The sequence below is a fragment of the Desmodus rotundus genome, chromosome 1 (genome assembly GCF_022682495.2).
Source record: "Desmodus rotundus isolate HL8 chromosome 1, HLdesRot8A.1, whole genome shotgun sequence".
Taxonomy (NCBI): Eukaryota; Metazoa; Chordata; class Mammalia; order Chiroptera; family Phyllostomidae; genus Desmodus; species Desmodus rotundus.
Window position 1 is genome coordinate 11,540,548 of NC_071387.1, and position 20,258 is coordinate 11,560,805.

A 20,258-nucleotide genomic window follows, 5' to 3' on the forward strand; every position below is an offset into this window, starting at 1 on the left:
CCGCGAAGAGAGGCTGCATCCGGAAGATCTCGCGAGACCTAGAGAGGCACGCCGGGAGCCGGGCGGGCGGCGGGGTGTGCCCCTTCGCCAGGGGGATCATGGCGGCCCAGGTGCTGACCCTGTTGAGGGAGGTGTCGCGGCTGGAAGCGCCGTTGGAGGAGCTGCGCGGGCTCCAGTCGGTGCTGCAGGCGGTGCCGCTCAGCGAGCTCCGCGAGCACGCGGCGGAGCTGCAGCTTGGCCCGCTTTTCTCCCTGCTTAACGAGAACCAACGGTGAGAGGAGCCCACAGCTTGAGCCGGGGGGCGGGGAGGGACACCCCCGAGTACGGAGACAGGGGCGGATGGGTTGGAGGGAGGGCTTTTCCGGTAAAAATAAGCTGACGTTTCTGAGAGGGGAGGACCCTAGGCTGAGAGGCAAAAGATGGGGTTCAAGTCCAGCCTCTGAGCTGTGCCTCTGACCGTCTCTTGGCCTCACTGCCTTCATCTTTGAAATAGGAATTGAGCGGGAAAAGCGAGGTTGCCCACCTACATGGAGGACGCCGCAATCGTGTGTACAAGTGCTTGACTTTTTTTCTTCTTTGAAGAAGGAGTCCTATCGTAGCAATTTGGCAAGATCCACTATTTTAGATTCACGTACCATTTGACCCAGTAACTCCTGTTACGGGAATTTAACATGCAGGTATACTCGCTCACAAAATGAATATACAGGAATATTCTAACAGAAGGTGACACGAGAAAACTAAAAACAACCTAAATGTCCATTAAAGAGGGAGTCTAGCCCTGGCTGGTGTAGCTCAGTGGATTGAGTGCGGGCCTGGGAATCAAAGGGTCGCTGCTTCCATTCCCAGGCAGGGCGCGGGCCTGGATTGCAGGCCAGGTCCCCAGTAGGGGGCGCAGGAGAGGCAACCACGCATGGATGTTTCTCCCTCTCTCTTTCTCCTTCCCTTCCCCTTTCTCTAAAAATGAATAAATAAAATCTTTAAAAAGGGGGGGATTCTAAACAGGTTTGGACACATTATCATGTAACACTATGCCGCTATTAGAAAAGTTGAGGTAGATCTCTGTATGTGTCTATAGAGCTCTGTGTTGAATGAAAGAATTACAGGAGTTTATGATTGGGTTATGAGTAAGTTTCAAAAAAAAGGATTACAATCCCCCCACACGATCACGCACGCAGGCTGTTGTAAATTGGGAATATCTGAAAGGTAGCGCAGAAACTATTCATATGGAAGTGGGACTTAGAAAAATAGGACAGCAACTTTTGCTTTTCATTTCGTGCACATCTGTAGTGTTTGACTAACAAACATTTTGTGTTTCATAATTTAGAAGAGATAAAAAATATTCGTGATCCAGGAATTTCCTACTTGAAAAGATAATGACTTACTGGACCCCCAGTGGATCATTTAGGGGGGTTTCTTGGCTCTGACCTAAGATTCCTCCCTTTCTCATGTCTTTTCCTCTCACTAAATCCATGGGTTAACATTATTCAGGTCAGCTTATGAAATATCTCTGATTTGTCCTCTTTAATCCAGGCCTCTATTTCTCCTTCGTGTTGCATGTGCTGCATTCGTCTGACCTGTTACCTCAGGGCTTCCTTTTCCAAGTGTGACCTTCCCACGCTGCAGCCGCAGTGAACTTCTGGGTTCAGCTGGTCACATTTTTCCTGTGGTTTCCCCGCTGCCTGCAGTGTAAAATCACGACTTCTTAGTCTGGCATTTGGACCCTTACAGCACACTTCCCAGCCTCAACACATACGTTCCCTCTCCTCCTCAACACCTATTTCATCTGCTCCAGCTACCACTCACTTCCCTTGAGCAGGACTTGGCGCTTTCCTAGCTTTGTTCCTGCCAGTTCTCCTACCTGACGTGCCCTCTCCCTACCTAAATTCTGCCCATCCTTGACAGCCCCGGTGAAGTGCCGTCCCCTCCAGAAAGTCTTTCCTGGTCACTCTGGTTGCCAGTGACTGGTCCTCAGATCTCCTGAAGGACGTTATCATTATTTCTGTTAATGATACTTGCTACCATTGCCTTATGTTACAGTTCCTTATGTTACAGTTCCTTACGTGTTTATTTCTAGTTTGTAAATTCTTTAAAGGCAGAGGCCATATTTTGTCCATCTCTGTATCCCTTCTAGGGCTTAGTAGACAACACAAAATATGCCCAATAAAAGATTAGACTCAGTAAATTTAGAGAGACCACGTTTTCCAACCTCTTTGTAATATGGGTGAAGAGACTTTCAAAGGTCACACCTTAAGTTAACACCAGAGATGCAATAGGATCTGAAATGAAGGGCAGTCTGGAGAATAGCGTCCGTGGGGGAGACGGTTTACTGAATGAGGGAGCGGTGCTCTAGGGAACAATTTTAATGGAAATTTAAAGACAGGGTAATTCAAAACTGGGTACATACATAGTGCATACCAACTGCAGTTGCGGAAGTAACTCTCTGCATAGGTTGACAGTCTACCTACGATATTGCTGTTATCCTAACGCACACAGATCGCTATACACTGGTCAGGATCTGATCAAATAAATGTAAATCTAGAATCTCGACAGGAGTTTTTGTGAGGGAAATTAAGTCCTAAGATTACTGCTTTACCACATGGAAGTCAAACAGAACTGATTATAAGTTATTAACTCTTTGGCTTCTTGGCACCAAAGGGCCACATGTGACCTGAAATTTGTGCACTATACATTTAACAGACTGTTGGGAGCTGTCCTGCCCGGTTTCAGGGACTGTGGCCTTTTGTCCCCACGGCTAGAGCTGAGTGAAAAGGCCTTGGGCACATGAGCCACTAAGGAGACAGAACATTACCTCTGGCAGGAGTGCAGCCCCTGCCTCCCTCACTTCCCCCTGTTTGGCCTGGGCGGATGACTGGTTAGCTAGTGATGGGTAAGATCTCTCAAAGGAGGACGGACAACCTAAGACAGGCACTGTTGCAAAGGGCCATCAGGGAAGGACTTAGGGGTCTTCAGAGAAGGGGCAGAAAGACCCTCACCCCTTGGCTTTGTCATAGCCTGAGCCCTCAGTCTTTCTGCAAAAGTCTCCTAGTCTCTTGGCTGCTTTACTCTCCCTGCCAGACTTAGCCTGGGAACTATGTCAAGAGGTAGCTGCCACATTCTACTGGAACAGGCTCCCCTGGCTAATCTGGCCAGAGAAAGAATATACATTGTTTCCTTTGAGGTTTGCTCTGCCCTGTTGGTATGAAACAGACACCTGAGCTAAAGCCAACCCTGACCAGAGACAATCCCTGTGTTTCTTCAACTATTATCTGTAAATGATGCCAGTTTTTCATAACTGCAGCTTTTAGACACTGGTTGATGAGCTTTATGGGCATACTCCGTATCTCTGTGCTGAACCCATTAAAAACACAGCGAAGAAGGTGGTCAGGACCTTTCTCCTTTGAGGGACTGGTCATCTTTCCTCCCCAAGCAGATCACGCGTTGGGCATTTTTATTCTCATCTGCGACGACCCGGGGGAGTTCCGTGGGTGGAGCCCCCACATCAACATACCACTGCTTTTTTAAAACAGATTTATTGAGCTATAATTTATATAAAGTACACATAGTAAAATGGGCAATTTGACAAGTTTTGACATGTATATGCCCATGAAACCGTTACCACAATCAAGATAGTGAAGGTATCTCTCACCCCCACGTTTCCTTGTGCCCCTTGGAGTCTCTCTCCACTTCAGCCAGGCAACCACTTACCTGCTTTCTATCACTATTGATGAGTTTGCCCATACCTGTTTTCTAGTGATTTAGGTAAATAAGAGTCATATAGTACATACTCTTTAGTTTCTTTGACTCAGCATAATTATTCTAAGATTTATCAATGTGGTAGGAAGGAATACTTCATTCCTTTTTGTTGCTAAGTAGTGGTCCGTTGTACAGATACACTACAGTTTGTTCATCAGTTTCTCTGTTAATGAACATTTGAGTTGTCTCCCGCGTGGGTATATCACAAACAACGCTGCTGTGACCATTTGTGTACAAGTCTCCACGTAGGCGTGTTCTTTCTTTTCCCTTTGATAAATACCTGGGAATGGAGAGGCTGGATCATATGGTAGGTGTATATTTAACTTTTTAAGAAACTGCCAGACTGTTTTTCAAAGTGATTGTACTATTGTACATTCCCCCACGGGGATGTGAGAGTGGATTATAGGACTCAGTATAAAACCTAAAACTATAAAACTTCTAAAAGAAGTCATAGGAAAAAAATTTTTGTGACCTTAGGTTAAACAAAGATTTCATAGTTGTGACACCGAAAGCATGATCCACAGAAAAACAAATCGATAAATTGGACTTACCAAATTAAACATTCTGTTCTTCAAAGGTCACAAGAGAATGAAAAGGCAAGTCACAAATGGAGAAAAATCTTTGCAAAGAATATACATGTTTAAGGACTTGTATTCAGAATACGTAAAAAACTCACAAAACTCAATAAAAAGAAAAGCACTCAATTTAAAATGTATAGAATATTTGAATAAGATATATGGATGACAAATAAGCACATGAAAAGAACTCAGCATCCTTAGTCATTAGAGAAATACAAATTAAAATCACACTGAAATTCTCCTGTACACTTACTAGATTAGCTAGAATAAAAAAGACACCAAAGCAAGCCAAGCGTTCATCAGTGGATAAGTGGATACACAAAATGTGGTATATGCATACAGTGGGGTATTAACAGCCTTAAAAAGGGGGGGAATTCTGACACATGCTGCAATGTGGGTGAACTTTGAAAACATTATACCAGTGAAGTAAGCCAGACGCTATCCCACTTACGTGAGGTACGCGGAGCTGTGAGATTCAGGGAGGGAAAGTAGAATGGTGGTTGCCAGGGGCTGAGGGAAAGGGAAAGTTGGGAGTTTGTGTTTAATGGCTGGAGTTGGTTCTAACGAAAGATGAGAAAATCCTGGAGCTGGATACTGGTGATGATTGCACAACATCGTGAATGTATTTAATGCCACAGAACTGTGCATTTAAAAATGGTTAAAGTGGTAAATATTATGGTATATACAATTGCAATTTTTTTAAAGGAAAAGAAACCCATTAGCATTCTCTCCCCATTTCCCCTCCTATTCCCTCCCCCGGCTCCTGGCAGCCAGTGATTTGCTTTCTGTCACTGGATTTGTCTGTCCTGGGCATTTCATGTAAATAAAATCATCATCAAAAGGAAATCTTTGTGTCTCACTTCTTTCATTTTGCATAATATTTTCAAGGTTCATGTTGTAACGTGCATCAGTATTTATTCCTTTTTATGGCTCAATAATATTCATTGTGTGGCTGTGCCACATTTATGTATTTAATTAATGGTCATTGGGGTTGTTTCCACCGGTATGAACATTTGTGTACAAATTTTTGTGTGAATATATGTTTTCAGTGATCTTGGGGATTTGTTCATTTTTAAGACTTTTGCTATTTATTGCTTAATCACCTCTTAGCAAGACCATGTTGATTTAATAGTGTGCTCCCTGTTAGCAGTGTGTGAGTGCTCATTTGCTTTTACTGCCTATTAAGAGAAGAGGAAGTTATTCTAGAAACACCTTCTGCTTCTACATCAAGTTCTCATCAAGTAGTCATCAAGTTTACATCAAGTAATCATCAAGTTCCGATTAACGTACCCCTGTAACAGCTCTTGAATCTTTTCCCTCTTCTCCATCTCCATTGTTACTCACCTTTCACTTCTCCATCTCCATTGTTACTCACCTTCCACTCTTTAGTTACATCACCATAAACTGCCATCTAACTGAAAATTCTTTCTCTAACGCTGACAGGGTGATTTCTATAAGTCAGAGCTCATCCTGTCACTTCTCCTTGAAAATCACTTCTTGATGTGCCCTTGCCTTCTGGAAAAAGGCGAAGTTCCATAGCAGGACATAAAAGACCTATCAGAATCTGACTGCTGTGCATTTTTTCTATTTAATTTCTTGCCATTCATCTCTCTCCTTTTACCTTCTAACCCCCTTCTCTCCCATTCTGACCCCAGTCATACCAAACTACTTGTGGTTCCTTGAACGTATAATATTGTCTCAGTCTTCTGTGCCTTTTCACGTTCTGCTGTGCCCTTTACCTGGCACACCCTTCTTCTCTCAGTAACCCCCACTTTTTCCTAAAATTTTCCTCAGGTGTACCCTGTACCCTGTGTTCTATACGGAACTCCCATGGCTTCCAGCTCTAACCTAGCATTTATCTAGCTGGACTATATTGCCTGTTTTTCTGCATCTTCCATTAGACCGAGTTCCTTGAGGTTGTAGAATATATCTTACCCTTCTTTGTAGCCCCAGCACAAAGGCACTGAGGAAATGTTTAGTAAATATTGAATGTTAAACTAGAAGCTGGTGGGTTTTTTTGATATTTCCAAGTTAAGTTTTGGTTTATTTACGTATTCATTTACATATTTTTAATTTAATCTGTATTGTATTTTTTTTTTCATTACCACTCAGTCTCCTTAGAAGCTGGTGTTTTGAACAGTCTGTGTGGAGATCATCATTGAGCTAGGTGTCAGATATTACCAGGTTCCTCTCTACCTGGCAGAACATGAACTAATGTGGTCTTTCATGTCTCCTTTAGGGAACAGACTACTTTGTGTGTCTCCATTCTGGAGAGGTTGCTCCAAGCTGTAGAGCCAGTTCACTTGGCCCGGAACCTCAGGGTTGACCTGCAGAAGGGACTGACACACCCTGATGATTCTGTAAAAATACTCACTTTATCCCAGGTATGAAATTTTGCTAGCACGTAATAAGGGAACCAACACTTAGTGACTAGTGTCAGTTCCCTTATTGGCTCTGGGCTAGGCTCTGTGCAGAGAGATGAAGAAATCACGATCTCTCTCTCTGTCTCTAGGGAGTTTGTAGTCTATTCTAGTGTATGTAGCTATGACCAAGGGGATACAAGCTAAAGAAAGAAATTCTACTTACCATTGGCATCATTCACTCATCGTATACTCAGTTACTTTTATATGCCAGACGGTGTGCCATATGCTGTGAGAGCTACCAAGTTAAATAAAGCGTCTTTCCTTAAAGGAGTCCCTAGTCTAGAGAAAAAGATTGCCATATTAAATCTTGTTAGAGTGGCATGAATGAAGTTCTGTTGAAAGGTGACTAAACCAACAAACCAAGGCAGTAACTCTTACCACCCTGGTAATCAAAGCATGTTACTATGTGAGTGAAGAACTGCTGCTGAGATTGTTAGGAGCTGAGCAGCTAGTTTATCCATAGGCATTCAAGTACTCTTTTCCTTTTCTCCTCTAAAGTGTTCTTTCAACAAGTTGGGGGAAGCATTTATCATTTATGTGCCAGACACTGTAGCACGTGCTTTACCTATTTAGTCTCATTTAATCTTCATTGCTGTCCTGCGCTTAAGTATGGTATTCCCATTTTACAGACAATAAATTAGGCTCAGAGAAGTTATTTAATTTGCTCAGGGTTTCAGTGTAGCTAAAAATGGATAGAACTAGGATTTTTATTGTTTTTACTGAGGTTCTGAAGTCTTTGCCCAGTTCTCTTTTTTTCCTTTTAATTTTCTTGCAGAGATGTGACTATGCAATATGTGTGTTTGGCTTTAGTGAATTGGGTCATTTGGAATTTTTAATGACTTGTCTTAGAGTTGTAGTCAGTAACTCTTAAAATAATTGCACACTAAGGTAATTTGAGTATCATGTGTTCACCTGGTGCCCTATCCTGGAAGAGTATTTCTGATTGTTTTTTTCTTTCAGGTTGGAAGAATTGTTGAAAATTCTGATGCTGTTACTGAGATTCTAAATAATCCTGAATTACTAAAACAGATCGTTTATTGTATTGGGGGAGAGAATCTATCTGTAGCTAAAGCGGTGAGTCAGCTACAACCATCAGCTTAAACATGCAGCGATATTAGTGTCCTAAAAGACAAAGGAGGCTCTCTGCACTGAGAGGTGAAGGGTTAGAAGAGATGATTTGTATAATCGAACTCGCAGCTTTATATATATGGTATCAAATAAATAAATGCTGTCAAATGAGTACTAGTAAACCCTTTCTATTTTCCAGAATACAGATATCTAAATTACCCGTCAGAGGGCGTACATTGGGTTACTTCCTAAGAAGCAAAACTTACGTAATTATTTTCTATTAAGAATACTGTGTATCTTTTCCAATTGTAAATAGTAGTAGCTAAAACACTGGGAATGCTCCTTGTATAAGGTGCATTCCATACATTAATTTTCACATCAATCTTATGAAGTAGATATAAATATTTTGTATTTTTATGACTTAAGAGAGATTTTCTTTCTTTATAAGGCCATTAAATCCCTGTCAAGAATATCACTGACCCAAGCTGGGCTGGAGGCTTTATTTGAAAGCAATCTGCTGGATGATTTGAAAACTGTGATGAAAACAAATGACATTGTTCGATACAGGGTCTATGAGGTAAGACAGAAAGCATACTTTCTGATGCCTGTAATTCAAATGCAGTAAGAGTTACTTCGGAAGGCAATGTGGCTCAGTTAACATGTATTTACTGAGTATATAGTCTGTGTTAAGCCCTATACTGAGTACTGGGCATACAGGGATGAACTCCTCACCCAGTGTGTGAGACAGTCATATAAAAATATGTATACTGCAGCTCTCACTGGGTGGCTCAGTTGGTTGGACCATCATCCTGTACACTGAAAGGTTGCAGGTTCAATTCCTGGTCAGGGCATATATGTAGGTTGTGGGTTTGATCCCTGGTCAGGGTGCATACGGGAGGCAACTGATCGATGTTTCTCTCTCTCTCTCTCTCCCCACCCCACCCCTTTCTCTCTCTTTAAAAAAAAAAAATCAATAAGCAGATCCTCAGGTGAGGATTAAAAAATGTATATATGTATACTGCTTTATTAAGTACTATAATAGAAGAGATACCATTGAAACTAGACTTTGAAAAGCTTAGTTGCAGTAGTAGTAAGAAAAATTGGTTTCATTTGCACCAGCTTTGTACTGAGCACTGTGCTAAATCCTCACACGTATTGTCTTTAATTCTCACAGTAAACCCTATACATCATTATCATTAACCTCTGTATTGATGGAGTGATTGGCCAAGGCCTCACAGTTAGGAGGCTGTGTATTTAAAACAAATCCTGTAGTCTTAGTTCCCTCTTCAAAACACTTTACTACTTGGCATGCCTTGATTTCAGGCTATCCCAGTTTTTCCTCTGCCTCTCGCACTGTGTCTTCTCAGCCTCTAGCTAGTTGTCCTCTATTGAACTGTTAACTGTGGGGTTTGTGAAGGCAAAGTCCCAAGCCCTCTTCCGCCTGGAATCTGCATTCACTGCTAAGCAGTTTTATTCATCCTGGGGTTTCAGATCTCACCTGTAATGCTGATGACTCTCAAATGTTAACCTCTAACCCAGACCTCTCTTCTGAGCTCAGACGTTCATGTCCAACTGCTTACTCTCTGTCTCCCCCTTGGACATAGTCTAGGCCCCTCACGTCATGTTTAAACTAAACTCCCGGTCTTTTCCACGCACCTCATGCCCCTAATAAAAAGCAGCAACAACAGACTGGCGCTGGCTCATAGTCCATGTGGTCTGGTATTAGACCTCGAGCTCATTCTCTTGTTCGCCCGGCCACACACCCTTTCAGTCATTACACTATGTCAGTTTTCCTTAAACACATGTACTTCTCTTCCTTGGCACAGTCACCAGCATCCTAGTCCAAGGTGCCAGTATCTCTCACTGGGTCTGCTGTATTTGCATCCAAACTGGTCTCACTCATTTTTGTCACCTCTAGTCTGTCTTCGCATGCAGTCAGAAAGATCTTTAAAAATCCAAACCTGGTTCTGTCATTTCTCTGCTTGAAATCCTTCGGTGTCCTCTGTCTCCCACTAAGCCCTCAGGATGTACTTGGTGAGTGACTGAGTGAGTGACTGACAGACAGAGTGCATGAATGCATGAATGACTTCTACAGTCTGCTTGTTGTTTCTCATTCAGGCTTTTGTCGCTTGATCGATTATTTCTGTTGTAAAAAGTGCAGATACAATGGAGTGTTTCTGCAACTAAGTAATTTCTTACATGTTCAGTGAAATTTTCCTACTTGTGGAGACAAATAATAGATTTTTTATGTTCTGTTTAGCTGAGGAAACTTGAGGTGCAAAATGGTTATAATAATTTGTCCAAGAACAAACAGGTAATAAGTAGAGATTTATAAAATCTATAAGTAATAGATTTTTATATAGATTTAAAAAAATTCATTTATATAAAGTATCTAATTCTGCATTTAACTTAAAAGGAGATTTAACAACTTTGGCACGGTTTTATCTTTTCTGCTTTCTATTCTTTTCTTTCAGCTAATTTTGGAGATTTCTTCTGTGTCACCAGAATCTTTAAGCTACTGTACCACGAGTGGATTGGTAACCCAGCTCCTCAGGGAACTGACTGGTGAGGATGTGCTGGTCAGGTATGTTGGTGGCTGAGAGAGTTCTTAGAGCGAAATATCCCCCTTTGGAGGGCCAGGAAACGGTCTTGGGACTTACCTTCCCTAGTGCGGCTTGTGCTCAGGCTGCAGTCTCATAACAGATGTGTGTCCTGAAGAAGGGGCCTTTAGAAAATTGCTCAAGTGGGATTGTGACAGCATACTGGAACTAGCAAAGCCTGGTAGGACGACACAGCTACTTTTGAATGCCTGTGTTTCCTGTCCTTAGGAATACATGCCTGCTCTTAAAAGTTGCAGTCACATAACTGCCGTTTTGCAATACTTTATGTGCTGTCCTACACATTTATTTGGTTAAATAATACCACTGTGGCATGACGGAAAAACATGGACTTTTGAAAATGAGTAAGATTGGGGCTTACATGCATCTCTACTTATTAGCTTTTTGTTCTTGGACAAATTATTATAGCCATTTTGCACCTCAAGTTTCCTCAGCTAAATAGAACAATGATGAATTTATAAAGAAGATAATATGAGGATTAAGTGCATTTACCATAGAGACCAATACAATGGCTGACATAGGTCCTGAAGGAAATGCTAATTTTAGTCTTTTCACTCCCAACCCTCTACCCGCTAAGGCCCCTTAATATTTTCAAATGTTTCCTTGCTGATATTCCACACAATTTACTAATACACCCTCACTGTTGAATACTTGGTGTGCTTCCAAGTATTTTGCTGTTCTGATAGCACTTATCTTTGTGTGCACAGGATTTTGTTTTCCTTATCTTAAATGATTTTCTGGTTGTCCCATGTTCCTTAAATGTGACTGAAATTGTCGAACTCCTATGCATAAGTCAGACACCAGTTACACTAATTCATAGCATTCCTAATAAGGAAATGATTTGGTTAGCTTTTTTAGCTATGTAGCAGATTTTGTGACATAGGGGAAAAACCCTGCAAATAGTCACTTAAAATACCTTGGGAAAATTTGATCGTGGTTGGATATTATGTGATACCAAAGAATTCTTGTTAACTTTGTAATATGTGGTAAAGACATTATAATTATATTAGAAAATATTCATGTGTTTTAGAGATGTATACTAAAGTGTGCAGGGGCAAATGCCAAGAAGACTAGAATTTAACATAATTCAGCAAAGAGTAGAGAAAAAAAGAAAGGAAATAAGTAAAGCAAAATCTAGATAACTATACAGTCAGGATTATGGGTACCTGGGGGCTTACTGTTCTGTTCGCTTTACTTTAGTATATGTCTGCCATTTCAAGATAAAATACAAGTTTGAAAAATAAAATCTCTTAGGAAGTAACTATGTTATAGTAGAAACAATAAGTGAGGCTTAAGTCAGAAAGTCAAGATTTTAGTCTAAATTCTACCTTTTAATAAAAATGTGATTCTAGACAAGTTGCTGCAATTTTCTCACCCTGAACTCTTATCTGAGAAATAGAGCCAGGATTATTTGGCCTTTCTGATTTGGTGGGGAGAGTTACATGAAAACAATTTATAAACCATGTTACTCATATGCAAAATCTTGGCATTTCAGAGCCACCTGTGTAGAAATGGTGACGTCATTGGCATATACTCATCATGGACGGCAGTACCTTGCTCAAGAAGGAGTAATTGATCAGATTTCTAATATAATTGTTGGGGCAGATTCAGACCCTTTCTCTAGCTTCTATTTGCCAGGTGAGAAATGTTGATGCCTGTTTCGTTTCTGAGTGATCTCTGTCAGGGGAGGTCAGGGATGATCTTCTTTAGAGCTTATTCCCTTGAGATGACACCAGACCCGTAGGCCCCTTGAGGAGGTAGAATCTGTTGCTCTGGGAGCCACGGCTCTTGCTGATTCGGATTTTCTGGAAGTACTGCTGTTTACATTAGGGTGGTTTCCTTTGCACCTCATCTCAAAGACACATAAATAAAGATATTAGTAATGATATTTGCAGTGAATTCACCGATTCATCAAATCTCTGAGTTGTAATCTTTAGCTAATATAAGAACTACTTCAGCCATTCTGTTCGAAGACATGGTGATTAGTTTTTCTTGAGCACTTCCAGAAATTGGAGATTTTCTTTTATGAGGTGGCCTAGATTACTTCATTGTTGAAAATCTGTTTTAAAATTTCTTCCTCATAATGACTCCACACTTACCTTCCTGTGACACATATCCACTGGTCCTTCTTTGTTCTCCCTCTTGCATGTGACGACGCTTCAGTATTTGGACCCAGCTCCATTGACCCCCTGGGGTTCCTGTTCCCTCAGCACCACACATTTCAGTCCTTTAGTATGTCCTTATGGTCTGCCTGGTTTCCGGGCAGTACAGTCCCATAACCTTTCTTCTCTTTCTGGCCTGTAGTTTCCTACTGTCCCTATGAACACATAGGACCCACAATTTATGCTGCCTTCTTCCCCTATTAAAATATGTTTTCATAAATATCTCTTAGGATTTGTGAAGTTTTTTGGAAACCTGGCCATCATGGATAGTCCTCAACAGATCTGTGAGCGTTATCCTGCTTTTGTGGAAAAAGTCTTTGAAATGACGGAAAGTCAGGACCCCACCATGATTGGCGTAGCAGTGGACACGATTGGAATCCTGGGATCCAACGTTGAAGGAAAACAGGTTTTACAGAAGACAGGTTGGAGCGACTTGTTATATGTTCATTGGCCGGGACATTACTTACATTGTAGAAACCACTTTTACATATGGCAGTCTTTTTACCATGACCTTAGACTCATCTCTAAGAAGTCATGATTATCAGTGAATGCTTTAAGCTTGGCTGGACCACACACCCCTTCCCCTCTACATCTTCCTTGAGTAGTATTCCTGGTACAGAGGTGATGGGCTGGAGTCAGAAAGACCTGGGTTCATGTCCCAGTTCTAACACTGACTTACCTTTTGGGTTTTATTTACTCCACTACTCTAGGCCTCATTTTCCTCTTTTTAAAAAAGGGTGTAACAACTACTTCTCAAAGTTGTTGTGAATATTTAATGAAAAGACAAATTTTTACATTTGTAATGTCAAGGAAGAAGAAAAATTTGTTGCAAGATACTATGTTACAAAGATACTTTTATAGAACATCCATGAGTATCTAGCAAGCACTATGAATTCCAAATAATATGTAGCACTGTTAAAGCTTGTGCACTCTGTGTTCAAAACTAATGTACTATTGTGTAACACAACTAGTATCCTTGTTACATGTATTTTTCTAATGACAGAATCCTGAAATCCTTCAAAGAACATACATTGTCATTCTCATTTTACAGATAAGGTAGCTGAAACTCAGAGAAGTTGAGAAAATTTTCTAAGATCATACAGACTGTGAGGCAGCTGCTCCTCAAATCCAGGTCCTTTGGTTCCAAGCCCTCTACACTTTGACTTACATATGCCGTATTGCATATAAATGTGTCTTGCGGGCTTCTTTCTCGGTCTCTGGCTGCATGTTTATTTTTATGTTGGTTTACGCTGGTAGGGGTCATAGTGTATGAAAGCAAAGCATACTTTAAACATCTCATTGTTCACTTAGCATCCATTAAGCTGGCTATTATTAAAAAATAAAACAACAAGTGTTGACAAGGATGTGAGAAATTTTGTGTTATTTGTATTTTACCCTTGTGCATACCTGCTGGGAATGTAAAATGGTGCAGCCACTGTGGAAAACAGCGTGGTGGTTCCTCAAAACATTAAACATAGGACTGCCGTGTGATCCAGCAATTCCACTAGGTATATACCCAAAAGAGTGAAAACTGACTCCAATACGTACTTGTCCACCTGTGCTCATTAATAGCTATTAGTAACAATAGCTCAAGTGTTCACTGATGGATGAAAGGATAAACAAAATGTGGTATATACGTACAATGGAATGTTACGCAGCCTTAAAAATGAATGAAATTCTCATACATGCTATAACATGGAGAAACCTCGAAGACATGCTAAGTGAAATAAGCAGACACACAAGGATAAATGCTGTATAATTTCCACTTACATGATGTACCTAAAATAGTCAGCTAGAGACAGAAAGTACAAAGGAGTGAGAGGAATGGGGAGTTACTGTTTAGTGAGTGTGACTTTTGGTTCGAAATGATGAAAAAGCCCTGGAGACGGTTGGTGGGGATGGTTACACAACGATGTGAATGCACTTAATGCCACTGAGCTGTGTGCTTAAAAATGGTTAAAGTGGTAAATTTTATGTTACTTGCATTTTACAACAATGAAAGCAATCTCGTTATCCTTCAAAGGAACTCGATTTGAACGCTTACTCACGAGAATAGGATATCAAGCAAAGAATGCCTCAACAGAGCTCAAAATTAGGTGTTTGGATGCAATTTCGTCTCTTCTTTATTTACCAGTAAGTAGACTAGGAAACTGAGGAATGATAATGGGATGTGTTTGGGAGAATAAATCTGTACGAGTTAACAATACTGGGTAACTTAAAATGCTGACCAAATAAATGCCATCTTTCTTACTCTTAGTAACAGAGGGTAACCCTCTCTATATGACTGGTTACATTTTTAAGTTAAAGTGGAGTCATAGAGTATTGGAACTGGAGCAGAGCCTAGAGATTGCTTAATCAGATCTAAAAAAACTGGGAAAATCTGGGCTGGGTTTGGGGAGAAATGCTCCGGACTTGGCAGAGATCACACAGCAAGTTAAGGACAGGGAGCCATCAGAACCCAGGTTTGCTGACTTGCAAATGTTTTGTGATTTTTCTTTTCTGTCCTATAGCCTGAGCAGCAGACCGATGACCTCCTGAGGATGACAGAGTCCTGGTTTTCTTCTTTAGCTCGGGACCCACTGGAGCTCTTTCGTGGCATGAGTAATCAACCCTTTCCTGAACTGCACTGTGCTGCCTTAAAAGTGCTCACGGTAGGCATCTTCTTTTCCACAGGTCCTTCTGGGGCTCTGCCGTCCAACACCTGAGTGCTTGCAGGGAGCCAGGCCCTCTGCCCTGTCCCAGGAACACACTAGTGCATAGTAGTTTCTGGCCCCTGCTATTACTGTAGACTAATGAGGGAGACAGATGTGTGTGTAGATTGTTTAAGTAAATGGTATTAGATGCTGTGGCAGAGCACAGGGTGCTGTGGGATCACAGAATTAATTCCAGATTCCTTGTCTGCCATCAAGCAAGCCCTTATTGATCTAGGCTGGTCTTCCTGAGCCCTATTTCCAGCCATTCCCCTTCTGGCACTTAATGCTCTAGTAATTCCAGACTGTTTGCTTCATATCTCTGGACCTTTGTGTGCCGTCTGCTTTCAACACTGTTCCCTGGCTTTGCTTGTTAACATCTTACTCATTCTTCAAGGACTAGCTCAGGTATCTTCAGGAAGCTTTGCCCAAAACCATAAGGTTGACTTAAGAAATGTTGGCTCTCATACTTTTTTTTTTTTTTTAAGATTGTATTTATTGTCCTGGCTGATGTAGTTCAGTAGATGGAGTGTTGGCCTGTGAACCAAAGGGTTGCCAGTTCAATTCTCAGTCTAGAGCACATGCCTGGGTTGCAGGCCAGGTCCCTGGTGGGGGGTGCACGAGAGGCAACCACACATTGATGTTCCTCTCCCTCTTTTTCTCTCTCCCTTCCCCTCTCTAAAAAAAAGATTTTATTTATTTTTGGAGAGAGGGGAAGGGAGGGAGAAAGAGAGAGAGAAACATCAATGTGTGAGAGATAGAAATACATCGATCAGTTGCTTCTCTCACATCCACAACTGGGAACCCAGCATGCAACCTAGGCATGTGCCCTGACCGAGAATTGAACCAGCGACCTTTAGGTTCGCAGGCTAGCACTCAATCCACTGAGCCATACCAGTGAGGGCTTATACTTTGCATTTACTCACTCATTCAGCAAATATTGGTTGGATTTCTTTTTAGTTTTGTTTTGTTATTGCTAGGTGCTAGGGTTACAAGAGTAAACAAAATATACAAAAATCTTCCTTTCATGTAACGCACTGTCTATTGAGGGACCCAGACAGTAAATATAATTGTACAGTTAATTAGATAATTACCATTGTGGTAAGGATTATACCTCTGTGTTCCATTTATTATGTTGAAAATGTACATTTACTGACCTGCCAAATAGAGTTTCTTGAGAATTAGAGCCATAGCTGATTTAACTTTGTAGCCCCAGCACTTACCGTGGTACCTGGGCTCATGGAAATAGTTATCACTTTAGTAATCTTAAAAATGGGATCTCAAGCAGCATGTTTTCCAACACAGGCAGGGAATGAGAAGAGTGGAGGTGACAAGGAAGGGAGGACTTCCTGCAGGATGTCATGTGAGGGGGGACCCAAAATATACTGGAATTATCTCTGAAGGGTAGATCCCTGTAGCACAGGCTTTCCTGGCTAGGTGAATGTTCTAGGCAGGCATATGTATCAGTGTACCATCTGGCATTGCTGTGAGAGGCTACTTTCGGCCTCTGAATTTTTTTTGAAGACGCCTTAAACGCATTTGCCCTTTTCATGATGGGTGATTTACGAGCACATCTGCTCACACCACACCCAGTGTGCAGCAGTTTATAACCAAAAATGGCATGACCCCTGTGCCCCACCCTCCCTATTCACCCCATCTCACCAGAGCAACTTTTTTTTTGGTTTCCTCAATGAAAAAAGTCCTCAAAGGGAGACATTTTGCCAATGTGGATGAGGTGAAACAAATGGCAGAAGCACTAAAAAGCATCAAAATCAACGAGCTCAAAACTGTTTTGAGCAGTGGAAAAAATGTCTCGATAGGTATATTGCAGCAAATGGACAGTGCTTTGAAGGTGACTGAAATTTAAACATGTAAGAGTAAATACACAATTTTTAATAAATAAATTCCGGGGTTTTTTGGGGGGGTCCCCCCTTTTACATGATCCGGGTCTTGAAGGATACAACATTCCTGTCAACTTCAAGAATGCTGCCTTTAGACTGTTTCGCCCTTGCCAGATGTCACTGTGGAGGTCATTTTGGCTTCTGTTGTGGTTATTTTCATGATTACATTATTGTTCCCCTCACTTTTCTACCTTATGCTGTACTTTTGGTTTTAGTTGTTGTGACAGCTGTTTTTATTTCAGCCCCCCCGTCATCCTCCACTATTGTTAACTAGCCTGATGTTTCTCAAACTTTAAGATCTTGTTAAAATGTAGATTCTGATTTAGTGGTTCTGGGATGGAGCCTGAGATCTTGAACTTCAAACAAGCTCCCAGGTGGTACTTCTGCTGCTGGTCTGCAGAACACATATGGAGAGGAAGGAACTGAGCTATAAACTTGATTGTTCCTTGTTCTTCATTAAAATGTAGTAGTGAGATTTTCAAAAACATTCTAAAAGTTGCTTTTTCATTATTTTAAAAATTGGAAAAGATTGAGAAGTAGACATTTTTAAACTCCCATAAAACCATACCTGTCTGGTGTATTTCCTATTAGTACTAGTGTTAATGTTGATGGATTGATTGATGGGTGGATGAAATATTTCAAACATACAGTCATACTTTGTCACCTCTGCCTAATCCCTTTCCCTTTCCCACTTCCTGAATGTAATCACTGTCATGAATTCAGCATTTACAAACCCACAAATCTTTTATGTTTTTACTATATACGTACATATCTTTATAAACAAATTACAGTATTTTACATATTCTTAAACTTTATAAATGATACCATGTTTCTGTCATTCTGCAATTTGCTCTTTGTCTTCCGTGTTATATTTTTAGGATTTATCTGTGCCAAAGACGCAATTAGAAAGGCGTTAGTATGTCACTGTAAAGCCACAATATAGCAGTCTCCTGTGAGTGAGATTTAGATAGTACCTACTACAGGTGACGCTACACAGTGAACATTCTCGAAAATACAGTCTCATGCACGTGTAAGAGTTTCTTTAGGATAGTCTTTCCTGCTCTACTTTTTGTCTTTATTTTCTGCTTTTATAATTATGCCATGTATACAATTGGAATCTATTTTTTTCATATAACAGATTTACCTTTTTTAAATAAATATTCTTAAGTTTGTTTAATTGTTTACTGCTATATACTGTAGTTTACCCATGCCCCACTATTAGACATTTATGTTGTAACTGTCACACTGTTATGAACATCTTTGTATACAAAAGTTTTTTCTAACATTTCGATTACGTTCTTAAACTAGATTCCCAAGAGGGAGTTTACTTAGGCATAAAGTTAACATTTTTAAGGTTCGTGTTGCCAGATTTCTTTCTAAGGATTAAGCCAACCCACTAACGAAGTTAACTTCTTAAGTCTCAGAGGAATTGTGTTCTTTCTGCTTTCCATTTCAGGCCATTGCAAACCAACCCTGGGCTCAGAAACTTATGTTTAATAGTCCAGGTTTTGTAGAGTATGTGATGGACCGGTCTGTGGAGCATGACAAAGCTTCAAAGGATGCCAAATATGAACTGGTGAAAGCACTAGCCACTTCTAAGACAGTTGCAGAAATCTTCGGGAACCCAAATTATTTGAGGCTCAGAACTTACCTGAGTGAAGGTCCATACTACGTCAAACCTGTTTCCACAACAGCAGTGGAAGGAGCTGAATGATTTCTTCTAGCGTCTAGACCATTTTTGGACCAAAACTTCTAAAGCATTTGACTCCCTCTGTATTTTATAAAACAAAGACTTCTCTCCCACCCAGAATAATCATGGACATTTGCTGTGTTCCTACACTGAAGTACAGGGTGAAACCAAGAGAGCAGGCAAACTTGGTTATAATTGAAAGAGATGTTTTTTGCTTTACTGTTTTTGCAAGAAGATGGAAGTTTTGCTCTCCCAGAAATTTTCGTGGACTTACTATCTTATTTTTAGATCTGCTTCATCTAAAATGGAACTCAATTGTTTCTCTTCATGATCTTTTTTTTTTTTGTCCTTTTCCCCCATCTGATTCCATTTACAGAGTCTTGGATATAAGTATACTTTGAAAAACAAGTAATATGGGATCTTAATATTATGTTCTCTTAAGAATAAATACTTTTGATAAGGTCTTGCTTGATTTTTTTTGTTACTATACTTCCCTTGAAAAATAGACAGTAACCTTTTAAAAATGTTTCTAGTATTCTTTGGTGCTATTAATCAATGAATTTTACTCTGTTGTGGTTTTGGGTGAGGAGGGAAGATAACATGCAAACCCAGAAAGGTCCTCCAACTGTCATTATTTATTGGTGGGTCATCAATGTTGAGGGTTTTGCGTTTAATTTTTCAAATCCATCAAGTCAATATGGAGTTGATTAGAGAGAGGGAAACGGACTCCTAATAACCAGAGTCAAACAGGGGGGATGCTGTGTATAAACCAGGATGCCATCTCATCGATTATAGCAAAGGACACATGCACTTTCATTTTCAAAAAGTGCTCCAGCCCGTTTTCCAGTGTCCTGCTCTCTAAAGACACCAACCACCAATCCAGAGGCTTCTGCGTGACAGTGCTGTCAGAGTATGCCAGCTCAGAATCTAGAGATAGGTTTCTTTGAAGCCACAGTGACATTGATGAACCATCCCTACTTTGTAACAAAACGTCTCTCGGTTGCCTAGAATTCTCTTGTCCCCACATGGAGCATCTCCTTTCTGCCATCGCTGGTAGCCCTGAGTCTCCTTTTCCCTTGTTTCCATAACTAATTAGGCTACAGCCAGCTCTTCCTGGCCTGGAAGAAACATTCTGTTGTTTAACTCAATTCATGACGTTGATTTTATTTATTTAATGTCAGAGTTCAGAGGATTGCCTGTCCTATGTATGGCCTACATACTCATCTGATTTTGTGCCTGTAACTTTTTTTAAAGATCAAATATAATTTGCAAATTATTATTTTATTTTGCATTTAATAAATACTGCAAGCAGAGGTACAGATATGAAAACAAGAGAATACATTTGGGGAACTACAAGTAATTCAGTATGACCAAA

At 40.7% G+C, this 20,258-nt stretch overlaps 1 protein-coding gene across 1 annotated transcript; it reads left to right on the top strand.

The window, feature by feature from the left end:
- The first annotated feature begins 28 nt into the window (after positions 1-28).
- Positions 29-19,345, top strand: PSMD5 (proteasome 26S subunit, non-ATPase 5). The gene is made up of 10 exons (XM_024562406.4): positions 29-271; positions 6,571-6,715; positions 7,715-7,828; positions 8,271-8,399; positions 10,297-10,406; positions 11,936-12,078; positions 12,833-13,024; positions 14,626-14,735; positions 15,113-15,253; positions 18,650-19,345. The coding sequence occupies exons 1-10, from the start codon at positions 99-101 to the stop codon at positions 18,905-18,907; spliced, it is 1,515 nt and encodes a 504-aa protein (XP_024418174.1). The 5' UTR covers positions 29-98; the 3' UTR covers positions 18,908-19,345.
- The last annotated feature ends 913 nt before the right edge of the window (positions 19,346-20,258 follow it).